The sequence below is a fragment of the Cardiocondyla obscurior genome, linkage group LG10 (assembly GCF_019399895.1).
Source record: "Cardiocondyla obscurior isolate alpha-2009 linkage group LG10, Cobs3.1, whole genome shotgun sequence".
Taxonomy (NCBI): Eukaryota; Metazoa; Arthropoda; class Insecta; order Hymenoptera; family Formicidae; genus Cardiocondyla; species Cardiocondyla obscurior.
Genome location: NC_091873.1, coordinates 370,046 through 383,027, shown reverse-complemented (window position 1 = coordinate 383,027; position 12,982 = coordinate 370,046). Strand labels below are relative to the sequence as shown.

The window sequence follows — 12,982 nt, the reverse complement described above, 5'->3', positions numbered from 1 at the left end:
TAAAAATTAACACTAATTTTTTTATATTTTAAACTATTTTAGTATCAATGCAAAGAATGTGAAAAATGTTATACATTGCCACAAAATTTAAAAAGGCATATTCAAATTGCTCACTCAAATTTCCAATTAACATGTGAAATATGCCAGAAATCATTTAAACGTTCGGATATTTATAAAAAACATCTTAAAAGGCACGAAGAGTAAGTATTAATATTTTATATGGGCGAAAATGTTTTACCGCCCAAACTATGGCTAATAGCTCTTTCTCCGTTGTACTATAATTCTTTTCTGCCTTGTTTAATATTCTGCTAGCGTACGCGATGGGACGATTTTCTCCTGTTTCTCCTTGCGATATTATGGCACCGATCGCGTAGTCTGATGCGTCGGTGGTGATGTTACGTCCTCAGACTCCACATCTCCTTTTTTCCGACACGCGTTCGATAAATCAGATAAAAAGGGTAAACCGTGACAATTTGGTAACGAGAGAAAACTTCCAGAAGAAATAATTTATACTCTGAAATCTTTATCGTCGGATGCCTAAATTAAACTTAGAACAATCACGCTATAGATGCCGACGGAAATCTAAACATAAAACTTTTCAAGGGACATTAAACTAATAGGGTCCCAAAACGATTTAGAATCAATATCGAATATCTGGCGATAAGTGAAGCACTTGAGATCGCAGTAATACCGTGGCTCCAAGACTTAAGCAAAACAAAGGCGCGGAAGTCCTGCGATCGTAAGAATATGACACGCGGTCGGATCCCATAAACAAACGCGACCCGGCGATAACGAACGGGAGCCCTTAAGAATTTTCTCCCAACTGTTAATGACAATATTCTGGAAGGTTGGAAGGGGAAGCCATGCGGGCGGAGTTTGGTACGAACAAATTTTTTCTCTCGGGCCAATAGATATCGGAAACTCCTCACCACGAATTAAAAATCTAAGGGCGAAAACTAGAACTCAAGGAAATCAGAGAAGAAATGAGATTTGAGTGACCAATAATTAAAAAAAAGAAAAAGTAGACACGGCTGGCAAATAAGAACACTGACTTTTTCAAAATGAAAATCCGGCGCTAGTCACCCCCTTTTCCAAGGTTATAAAACCGCGCGTTTCGGCGGGACTCGCTCTCAGTCAGTTTTGTGGATCATATCAGCACCAGTAATTTTTCTTTGAATTTTAAATAGCAAAAGTGACTTTGTGAATTTCTTAAATTTAAAAAAGTTTATCAAGGATTCCTCTGAGATAATCGAATCTAGCAAGAAGTAAGTCTCATCATTTATTTTACCCTTATTTTCTCCTCTCCTTCAAAACGGTTCCACTAAAATTCTAAAATTCTAAATATATATGTATATATATATATATATATATATATATATATACAGGGGCGTCTCACCCCATGTGTCGAATCCGTTAGGAATAGACAGAACTCGGGTAGACAAATAAGAAAGTCTCACACCATTTTGCAAAATTCTCAATGGTTATTGAGAAAAAAATTAATTTGTCTAGCGCAAGAGCGATAAGGAAGCCACGCGTGAGTGAGCGCGACAGGCGACGGCGCCATTCCTAGCCATTCGCCTGTCACGCTCACTCGCCCGCAGCTTCCTTGTTGCTCTTGCGCTAGACAAATTAATTTTTTTCTCAATAACCATTGAGAATTTTGCAAAATGGTGTGGGACTTTCTTATTTGTCTACCCGAGTTCTATCTATTCCTAACGGATTCGACACATGGGGTGAGACACCCTGTATATACGAAATAAATTACGAGTGAATTGACGGGGTGCCGTTAGCATTCCACAAATTCGGCATCTCTCTTGAGTCCTTCGAGGACTCCGCTAATTCGACTCGGTTAATGGGCTTCCTTCTGTCAGAGGTTGTGATATGCCGCCAGTAAATGGTGACTATCAAAATCTTAACTTGAGTGAGGGTCCATCCGGTCAGAGAGGCTGGAAGAATCTCTGAGGTGATGTATAGAGAGATCCGGAAGGAGGAATCTGGCGTGATGCTTTGACATTTTTCTCTCTACAATTATTTTGTTAAATCAAAATCAAATTGATGCCTTTTAGTGGAATCAAGCAACTTCCAAACAATAAAAAAAAAGTCGTGCCCGGAGAAACCGAAAGATTCGGGAACTACGGCAGCTGGTACAGTTTTTTTTTACAATATTTGTTCGCGGAGGCGCCAAAGGAGGTCACACCCGAACCTCCGAAACGAAGATCAGAACGGCCATGGTCGCCTCTTCCTTCCGCTCCTCCCAACTCGCCGTTTAACGGCGAGGACTCGGAAACTGAAGAAAGCTCTCCGCCTCGAACACCTTCACCACCGCGATCGAGAACTCCGACGTCATCCGAGCCTGAGTCGGAGCAGTTCCGCCCTATTTCTTCTTTCTACACTCCTGACATATCTCTAAATTCCATCGAACCTTCTCCTGAAGCTGCTCCTAGAGCATGCTCCTCTCCTATCTTATCGCCAATTATTTATCCTGGGGAACCGAGGAGGTCGGCTCTTTTGCTAAGGACGAGACCGTCTCTTGACAAGAGCTTGACAGCCCGGATCATTTCCCTTTCCCCGCCCCAAATGTAGAGTTCCTCGAGGAGCAAGAGGAACCGAGAGCGGTCGTAGACCCTCTCTTTGAGCTCCTCCGGAGGACCTGCACTCCGTGGACGAATCCTGTCCCGGAAAGGGCCTTCACCATAGGCCCCGATTATTTTGATCCCGAAGAGATCAGTAGAGAGGCCAGGAGTGCGACTCCTGATTAAAATATCCTCATTTATTATCCCAGGGTGGAACACCCTTTTTTAGCTCCGATCAGGCTCATCGACCGAGTATTTCCGAAGTCGACAGCCCGGATCTTGGAAATAATAGAAATTGACCTAGAGTAACTCTACTAATTTTATACACAACCTACCACCTTAATTAATATTAAATTCATTGACTTGCATTATTGAGAATCCAGAATTAGTTATTTTAATTTAACCTAAATATCCTTTGTTGCGAAAAATCACCTCCGGTTCTGACCCAGGGAAAAAGAATTAAATTTCTTTCCTTAAAAAGAACCAGGATAACGCGCTAGCTTCACCCCGTAACCGATTCGAACCCATTCCTAGCGCGCTTACGCGTGGCACCACTAAACACGTGCCACGCAAGGATCGGTTGTTACGTCACTCTTCAAATCTTTTCCTCCCCTTACCTGCTTTCGAGCCTTTTCCTAAGCATCCGAGAAGCGGTTAACAAACTCTTAAAATACTCCTATCCCTGACGTAACAGTGATTAGAAAATTTTTTTTGAAATTTGGGTAGCTTAGTACAGGGGCGGTTGTTAGTTTTTCTTTTAACATTTCAAAGGCTTGCTGATGTTCCATTTCCCATTTGAAAATACTATTTTTTCGAGTAAGTGCGGTTAGTGGCTTCGCTGTCTTTGAAAAATTCTCGACAAATTTCCTATAATATCTCGCTAAACCTATAAAAGATTGTACGTCTCGTACTCGTTTTGGCGTCGGAAATTGTTGTATCGCGGTTATTTTAGATGGATCAGGTCGTATTCCACTTTTCGTTATTATGTGTCTTAAATATAACACTTCTTTCCTAAGAAATTCACACTTTTCAGGTTGGAGTTTTAAATTATGCTGACGTAATCTTTTTAGTACTTCTACGAGTCGCTTATTATGTTCGTCTAAAGAGGCTCCGTATATCACGATGTCGTCGAGATAAACAAAACATTTTATTCCCTGCAGACCCGATAATACCGAATTCATAAGCCGTTGGAAAGTAGCGGGTGCATTTTTCAGACCGAAAGGCATTCGATTGAACTCGTAATGCCCCAGTGTCGTTGAGAACGCGGTTTTCTTCTTATTCTCTTCGTGCATGGGGATCTGATGATACCCTGAGGCGAGATCTAATGTTGTGAAGTATTTCGCATTTCCCAGTTGGTCTAGAATATTTGTAATGTTAGGTATAGGAAATGAGTCTCCTACAGTAGCATCGTTTAGCTTCCGGAAATCGACGACTATCCGGAGTTTCGGCTTTCCCGATGCGTCGGCTCGCTTTGGTACTACGAGAATGGGCGCGTTCCATTGACTCGTGCTCTCGCGAATAATTCCTTCGTTTAACATCTTATCTATTTGTCGGTTTACTTCTACCTTGTGACGTTCTGGCAAACGGTAGGGTCGACAGTTTATAGGTTTTATGTTTACGTCGTTGTTTATTTCATGCGCGACCTCTGAAGTGTGAGAGAGAATATCATCGGCAAGGTAAAATGTGTCGCAAAAGTTCGCGCAAATTTCACGCAGCTTGGCCTCCTCTTCTTTATTTAAATGTGACTTTTGCAAATGTTCGTGCAATGCTTTTAATCGTGCCTGTATCGCGACGTTTCCGTCGCTATGCGCCTCGCGTAACGCGAGTACGGGTGCCGAGTCAGCGAATTCCGCTCGGTGAACGACCAGTTGCGGCGTTGAAAATGTTATCGGTTTTTCGGACGTATTGAGTACGCTGATAGGGCACGCGTTGTCTATCGGGTCGACTAGACAATTCGCGATAAAAATTCCGGGGTCTGGCTCGTGCGCGTAAATTATTCCTACACGGTTTTCATCCGTGATTGCGCGCACGATGGTTTCACTTCGCGGCGGTAACACGATGCAAGCATATGGATGAAGCGGGAACGTCACGCGGTTTATACTCAGGCGGCTGTTTTCTACGTCGTATACAGTCCGCTGAGTCTTCAGAAAATCCATGCCGAAAATTCCCTCGTAGTCGATGGGGAAATTGCCCGGCACGACGTGCATATTATGGTGCCCGAGATTATTTCTGAGACGAATGGTGGCATTACATTTTCCGAGTGTTTTTGCCTTATGCCCCGTTACTCTGGTTAGCGCGGTTGAGCCGGAAAAAATACGGGGGTGGTACCCTTTAGTTTGCCCACCTTAATAAGGGTTACCGCGGCGCCCGAATCGACTAGGAAAGTCGCTTTTCCGCTTTTCGCTTGTAGGATCGGCAGTGTGGCGAGATCAAGCTGTCGATTTTTCGTGTCGTCCGCCAGGTGAGATACTTGATAATCTCTCGCGAGTCGGGTTTCCTGTAGACGCGGCGGATTATTACCGCTTCCTTTCGTACTTTCGTTCTGCGCTCGCTCTACCCTGTCATAATACGCGGCGTTTACCGCGGAGGCCCTTTTCGGCAGGGGGTTCGGCCGGGATTCGCGCCTTGTATTTTCGCGAGATCCCGTGTCACGTTTCAAGCGTCGACATTCTTCACGCGTATGTTCCGGTATGTTGCAATACGAGCAGTGCTTCGTTGTAGTATGCACGCGGAAAGGATGATCGGCTCGCGACAAATTAAAACGTTGCGTAATAGTATTAGTCTTTGATTTATATTCACTCGCGAAATATATGCTTTTACTGAAAAATAATATTGATGTTAATGATAATGGGGTAAATATTTTAACTGTTTAAGTGCGACAAATTTGTGCAGCAAAACATTGTTGTAACCTGAGCAGCATTCTGAAGAATGCGCTCTGGTTGCAAACCATTTCGGAAATCGCCCTGCACTTTCGCAATCGGGCAAGGACCTCTGGATTATCGCCCGATGTCGAAATAGGGCGATGAATCTGTATGTAATAATCAAAATAAGCCCGTGCGGTTGACGAACCTCTCCGGTCAATCACCGCGGCCGAAACTCGCTGAGGTTGCAACTCGGTGGAGTATATGAGCGACGGCTCGGAAGCTGCCGCGGGCATTCTTATCAGAAGTAACGCGACGCGTATCAGGTGTATCAACAAGAAAATAAAAAGTGCTACACATTTGTAAAAGAAGATTTTATTCATCCACACTTGGCTCCTCTCTGGTGTGGCACACATACCGGCGAACGGACCCACAACTGTACCGTACCACGGTGTAACAACAGGAATAGACTTGTTCGAATTAGTTAAGAAATTTTGGCAGTATGAGGAAGTAAAAACTTCTCTTCCGGCCTTAACTGCGGAAGAAATTAAATGTGAAAAACACTTTGTAGAAACTCATCGTCGCGATGAGACAGGACGCTATATAATTCAGTTACCTTTTTTGAACGAGAACGCAGTTCCTAATTTTAAAAACTCTCGTTCAATAGCTATTAAGATGCTTCAAGCTTTGGAAAAACGATTAAGCAAACAACCGCAGATTCGTAAATTATATAATAAATTCATGACAGAATATCAACAGCTCAAGCATATGACTAAAGTAATTTCACCCGCGCCGTCGGACGGAATGTGCTGCTATTTGCCACATTATTGCGTAATCAAGTCAGCAGAGGAAAAAATTAAAATACGTGTAGTATTTAACGGATCAGCTAAAGTGGCTCAAAATATAAGTTTGAATCAAATTTTGCTAACGGGTAAAAATTTGCTGCCAGAATGGCTTGCTATAATAACGAATTGGCGCCGACATCGATTCGCATTAGTAACAGATATAGAGAAAATGTACAGACAAATATTAGTTGCCGACGTTGATAAAAATATGCAACGTATCGTCTGGCGAAATAACCCTGCTGAGAATATAAACGATTTTCAGTTAAACACTTTAACTTATGAGCTTGCTTGTGCACCATTTATAGCTCTGCGAGTTTTGCAACAACTCGCGGAGGATGAAAAGGAAAAATTTCCTATAGGTGCTTCCGTGTTGCGGTCGGAAACCTACATAAACGATATCCTTACCGGAGCAAGCTCCGTACCTGAGATACGTACTTTAATAAAAGAGTTAGTTGCGATTTGCATGGCGAGTGGTTTCCTATTAAAAAAGTGGGCTGTGAGCTCAAAATTAATAGAGGACATAATTCCCAAAATAGAGCATCAAAATCAGCCTGTCGTTTGGCAATCCGTTGAGGGACATCCGATTTTAGGAATGCGATGGAATCCGAAAACGGATATGTTTGCGTTTTACACTCATTTAATTGCAGAAAAAATATATACAAAAAAAAAGGTCCTATCAGAAGTTCCACAACTGTTTGATCCGCTTGGGTGGTTAGCACCAGTTATCATTCGCGCAAAAATTTTTATTCAAACGTTATGGTTGAAAAATTTAGATTGGAATGAGCCCCTGCCGAAAAAAGAGCAAGAATTTTGGTTAAAGTTTCAAGCGGAACTCCCTGAATTACATAAAATTGCCTTGCTTCGCTGGATAAATATTCTTGCCTCAAATTGTAGTATAGAAATCCACGGATTTTCAGATGCATCCGAAAGAACCATTGCTGCAGTTGTCTATTTACGAGTAACTTGGACTAGTCTGGACGAATATGATGATTTTCATTTTTCCAAAATTTCGCTTTTGCAATCAAAGACTAAAGTTGCTCCTTGAAAAACTGTTTCTTTACCGCGATTAGAATTAAATGCCTCCGCTCTATTAGTACGACTAGTAAACAAAATAAAACTTGCCGCGAGTTTCAAAATTGATAGTTTATTTATGGTTCGATTCTACGGTTACATTAGCCTGGATACGAGGGCATTCGTCGCGCTGGTTGACATACGTAGCTAACAGAGTGACTGAAATCCAAGAAACATTGCCCGATGCTCAATGGAAGCACGTGTCCGGTGACGAAAACCCAGCCGATTGTGCGTCGCGAGGAATTTCTCCGTCTGAGCTAGAGGCCCACCCGCTGTGATGGACCGGGCCGGCTTGGTTGTCACCATATGATGAATTATATTTGAGATTATTTCATCAGGAAATACCTCGAACTAATGAGGAAGAACGACCTGCTAGGGTACATATAGTTGAAAGCAAAAATCAAGAAAACGAAATGCTATTGCGATTTTCTTCATTAACACGGTTGTTGCATGTCACTGCTTGGTGCCGCTGCTGGCTCATAAGTTTGCGAAAACAGAAAAATTTAGATCAAAATCTCAAGCTAAGCAAACTTGAGGATGCAAAAAATCATTGGATTAAGCATTCGCAAGATATTTTTTTTTTTCAAAGAAATTAAAGCCATTAAGAATAAGCAAACGTTATCATGACAAAGCGCTTTATTTAAATTAAATCCGTTTTTTGACAAAGATGGGATACTTCGAGTGGGGGGCTGACTGCAACACTTTCCAATTAATTACAATCAAAAACATCCGATAATTCTTAGCAAGGAGTCACATTTTGCGAAATTAATTATTGATAAATGCCATCGTATGTATGCACAGCGGAGTGCAATTAACTTTAGCTACGATAAGGCAAAGATACTGGATCTTAGGTGGACGCCAGATTATTAAGTCGTTTATACACAAATGCGCAAGGTGTATTTGTTGGAAGGGAACAGCATGTTTCCCGCTTATGGGAAGTTTGCCTCATGCAAGAACTTCTCCGTTACCGCCATTCTTTAATACGGGCCTAGATTATGCAGGACCTATTATGATGCGAATCTCAAAAGGCAGAGGCTAAAGGGCCTAGGGTTTTATTGCTATTTTTGTTTGCTTCTCTACTAGAACCGTTCATATAGAAGCTGTTTCAGTTTACACAACTGAAGCATTTCTAGCAGCTTTTAGGCGATTTACTTCCAGACGCGGATTATGTGCACACCTTTATAGTGATCGGAGTACGAATTTTGTGGGAGCAGATGCACAGCTCAGAAATTTTATAAGACAAATAACGCATAATTCTTTGATCAAAAATAGCTTAACTAATAAAGAGGTTCATTGGCATTTCAATCCTCTCAGTGCGCCGCAGTTTGGAGGACTATGGGAAGCCGCTGTGAAATCTGCGAAATTTCATATTCATCGGGTAATCGGCGAAGCGACACTAACGTATGAAGAATTAGCGACTTTCCTAACGCAGGTAGAAGCATGCCTCAACTCGAGACCTTTGCTCCCGGTCTCCGATGACCCCGGTAATTTCGAAGCACTTACGCCGGGTCATTTCTTAATAGGGCAAGCCTTAAATGCTGTACCCGAGCCTTTGCTACAAATTCCTGAAAATCGACTAAAACGATGGCAACTCACACAAAAAATGCGGGACCACTTTTGGCAACGGTGGTCCAATGAGTATATTCCGACGCTTAATGTAAGAAACAAATGGCCTATTGCAACGAAAAATTTAAAAATTAATACTCTATGTTTAATCCGTGAAGAGAGCACTGCACCTTCAAAGTGGCCCCTTGGGCGTATTATTGCTATTCACCCCGGCGCCGACGGTTAAGTTCGCGTGGTGACTATAAAAACTGCGACATCCACTTATACGCGTCCAGTAGTTAAAATCATCTCATTATTTGCTGAAGATGAAGAAAATCATGCTTCTCGTGCAACCGAGACATGAACATGCTAGCATAAGAAAATGTTCGTTCACAGCGGGAACGAGGCGGGCGGAATGTTAGAAAAAAAGAAAATGCTAAAATGTAATATGATATTTGTGCCTTGCAAAACTTAGTGCGTTTGGAAACTTTCTCTTTTTTTGCTCCTTTCTTTTATTACTTGCTGGCGCCGTGTCTTAGTTTTATTGCTTGCTGGCACCGAGAAATTTATAACTAAATATCCGGTCACGTAGACCGCCTGATAAGTGTCATTTTTCAGAGAACCCGGGCCATCCCGTAATATTATGCGCCCGTCCTTACAAACAAAGGTATGGCAACCAGGCATTGCGAGCCTTCGTGCCGATTAGTTAGTTGCTCTCTGTATCTCAATGCAGAAAAATCGTGTCATTTTGCAAAAAGTAATTGTCAGCTATGACATAGCATATTTAGTATCTTGCGTGCTTTATACACTTGCCAAGCTTGTTTGCGTGCCGCAAAGCTAGCAAGCATTTATCATTTAATTTTTTATTATTTTATCTCTATTATTTTTTTGTACATTCTTTTTTAATAAACAATTTACTAATTTCTGCAAAATATTGTGAAGTGTTATTGAAAACTCTAACACTGCGCTTGTTATTAAGAATAATGCTCTTACGGACTTTGCATGCATGCATTATTTGGCTTCCTCGGTTACGGGCTCGGCGCTTACGTGTATCTCAGATCTTTCTATTACGACTGATAATTTTCAAGTCGCTTGGGCTGCGCTCACCAAGCGGTTCGAGAGCCGGAAGCGTCTCGTGAAGCACCATTTCGATACGTTGTTCGGGTTGTCGGCGTTGCAGCGGGAATCCGCGCCTGATCTTCAGGCCTTATGCGATAAAGTCGAAATGACTGTTTTCGCCTAGCGTTTGCTGGATAATTCATTTAAGTCTTTGTGGAATGCTTTTTTAGTGCAATTATTGACGCACAATTTAGACACGAATTCGCGAAAGGCTTGGAATCTCAGAAATTGCGACGCCGATAACCTCCCTAATTATAAGGATTTAATTGAGTTTTTGCATAACCGCTGTCATGCGTTGGAAGAAACCAAGCCCGCTAACGTCTCTAAATCCGAAAAATCTACTCGGTCCGCCCGTTTGCATGTAGCAAACGCCGCCGCGGCTACTAGTGCCTGTCCGCTCTGCAAGGCGAAACATTTCCTGAGCGCGTGTACACGTTTCATTGCGATACAATCCAAGGCCCGTATGGATACAGTCAAGCGTTTGAAGCGTTGCCTCAACTGCCTCGCGCCATCGCATGTATTAGCGAACTGTCGCAGTCTGCATACCTGCCGTACGTGTCATAAACGGCACCACACCACGTTACACGTGTGTAAGAGGAAGTTCTCTTTTCTAGTGAGATTCCTCTGGAAGCCGCTCAGGATGAATAAAAAAACGTTTATAAGTGTGTCAGGTCTCACTTTATTGGTCCTATCTCCGATCCGTTTCCTCTACGCGCTACTGAACGACTCCCCGAGCCGACGGCCGTTCAAAGCCGGCTGCCCGTTGAGCGATCGGGCTGCCCACGTGCGTTCATCTATATACATTAGCTCTAAGAGCTTTGGCGCTTTCTACCAGACGGCGCTAAAGCGACCCGCCACAGCGTTGCTAGTGGTAAATCTTTTACAGCTCGGCCAGGTCTAACTCTACTTGCGGCTCGCAAGTGCCTTATTTGCTCGTGGTACAAAGTAAGCTTTGCCTGCTCAGCGGGCTAACATTTTACGTTAGATTACAATAATTTTATAAACCTTTTTTATATCTCGCCCTATTGGACACGCTGTTTACCTTATTAAGTGTCATAATCACTGACTTAGAAAACATAAAATCGCTCTTTACCAACCAACCAATTAAAGAAAAAATAGACTGTAATAAAATAAAAAGAAAGAAATGAGAGGCCTTTGAATAGCCGAAATTAACATAATTTGAGTAGTTGGTTTAAACAAAAATCAAGTACCGTAAAGAACCATCTTAAACTACTGGAAGCTCAGGCTTCGCATCACATTCATATAATTTGCTTTATAACTAAATAGCCGCAATCAAAATCGAAATTGTAAGAACATTAACAAAAATGAAAATACTTTTCGTGATCAAATATAGATAATATAAACTCGTAAATTAAACGCTGTTATTCGCAGATTAACGCATCTATGCGGCGATGTCTCGCTACGCTAACAAATACAATGTATAATAAAATGCCCTATTCCGTCGCAAACGGTTTAAGCTTGTCCGCTGACAAAATCGTGTTTAATGCTTTTCCGGAGAGATTGAACCCGGGCACATCCGTGACTACGTACCGTCCGTGATTGAGAACCTTTGATATCATGTACGGGCCCTTATATTGTGATTTAAGTTTTCTTGATTGACCCGGTCGGGTCTGCGTATCTCGAATCAAAACCAATTGTTGTTCCTTATACAATGAAGGCTTTTTGTGCGCGGCGTCATAATACAATTTATTGTAGTTTCGGATTTTTTCCGTCGCTTCGATAGCAACATTGCGTGCACTTTCTCTCTCTCGCTTTCAATTTGTCGATCTACTCCCGCCAACCTATCGACCAATGCCGTGATTTCGCGATCCGCGTGATTTCGCTGGTCGTAACCTAGCAACAGTTTGCTCGGAGTGCTGTTCAGCGATGCGTGCTTCGTATTGTTCATCACGTATTGAACCAAAGATAACGCGTCGTGTCAGTTGTTCTCGCTCTCCGCGGCCTTCGTGAGTGACGATTTCAGAAATCGATTCGCGCGCTCCGCCATGCCGTTCGCCCATGGGGACGCCACCGTTACGTGCCGTAATTTGATACGAAGGGCTGACGCGAAGTTAATAAAGTCTTTCGCCGTAAACGCCATACCGCGATCGGTCACGATTTCGCTCGGAGTGCCGAATATGTTAAATAATAAACGCAAATGTTCGATCGTTTCTTTCGCCGTGGTTGATCGCGCGGGTATCAACCAAGTGTACCGTGTGAACGCTTCCACCGCGACGAGAATGTGTCGGAATCCGCCTGATTCCGGCAGAGGACCAAAGTGATTGAGATGCAGAATTTGAAAGGGTAAGTTTGGCCCATTTATCAAGTGCAGTTCTCCTTCCCTTGCATGAGGTGAGGCATTAGCGGTAAGGCAGGTTATGCAGTTGTCCACATACCTTTTAACCTGTTTTCTTATTGAGGGGAACCAGTAGGTTTGTTTTATACCCTCCACAGTTTTTTCAATTCCGCAATGTGCCAAATCATCGTGATAAACTCTGCATATCTGATTTACCATGGCCTCTGGTACATAAAACCTCGCTCTATCCTCTCCCTGTCTATATACGAGACTTTCTATCAATTTAAACTTGTCACTTTCTTTGTGTTCCAGATTCTTAGCCAGCTGCTGAACAGTTGGGTCCTGAAGCTGCCTAAAAATCAGTTTGGCTTCTAATGGCAGCGCATCAACCAACGTTACATGTCTGCTGAGGGCATCGACATGCGCCATACGCTTACCAGGTTTGTGTGACAGTTTAAATTTATAATTTTGCAAAGCGAGAGTCCATCTAGCTATCCTAGGGTTGAGACTAGCTTTGTTCACCGCGTAGACCAATGCATTACAATCTGTTATTACCATGAACTCTATTCCGTAGAGATAAATGTGGAATCTTTCTACTGCTCGCACTATCGCTAACATTTCTAATTCGAAACTGTGATATCTACTTTTAGCCTGGTTAGTGGCCTGACTGAA

General features: G+C 42.6%; 2 protein-coding genes across 2 annotated transcripts; both read left to right on the top strand.

Annotated features, from left to right (window-relative positions):
- Positions 1-6,109: 6,109 nt before the first annotated feature.
- Positions 6,110-7,324, top strand: LOC139106169 (uncharacterized). The gene has a single exon (XM_070662730.1). It carries the CDS (start codon positions 6,110-6,112, stop codon positions 7,322-7,324), a length of 1,215 nt encoding a protein of 404 aa, XP_070518831.1.
- A 380-nt stretch (positions 7,325-7,704) lies between these two features.
- LOC139106168 (uncharacterized) lies at positions 7,705-9,142 on the top strand. Its single transcript, XM_070662729.1, has 2 exons — positions 7,705-7,727; positions 8,623-9,142. Exons 1-2 carry the CDS (start codon positions 7,705-7,707, stop codon positions 9,140-9,142), a joined length of 543 nt encoding a protein of 180 aa, XP_070518830.1.
- Positions 9,143-12,982: the final 3,840 nt, after the last annotated feature.

Excerpts from the sequence above, each read along its gene's own strand:
- LOC139106169 (XM_070662730.1), top strand. The coding sequence starts at position 6,110 with ATGCTTCAAGCTTTGGAAAAACGATTAAGCAAACAACCGCAGATTCGT.
- LOC139106168 (XM_070662729.1), top strand. The coding sequence starts at position 7,705 with ATGAGGAAGAACGACCTGCTAGG. Across the intron at positions 7,728-8,622 it reads AGGAAGAACGACCTGCTAGG|CTTAACTAATAAAGAGGTTC; the intron begins GTACATATAGTT and ends GATCAAAAATAG.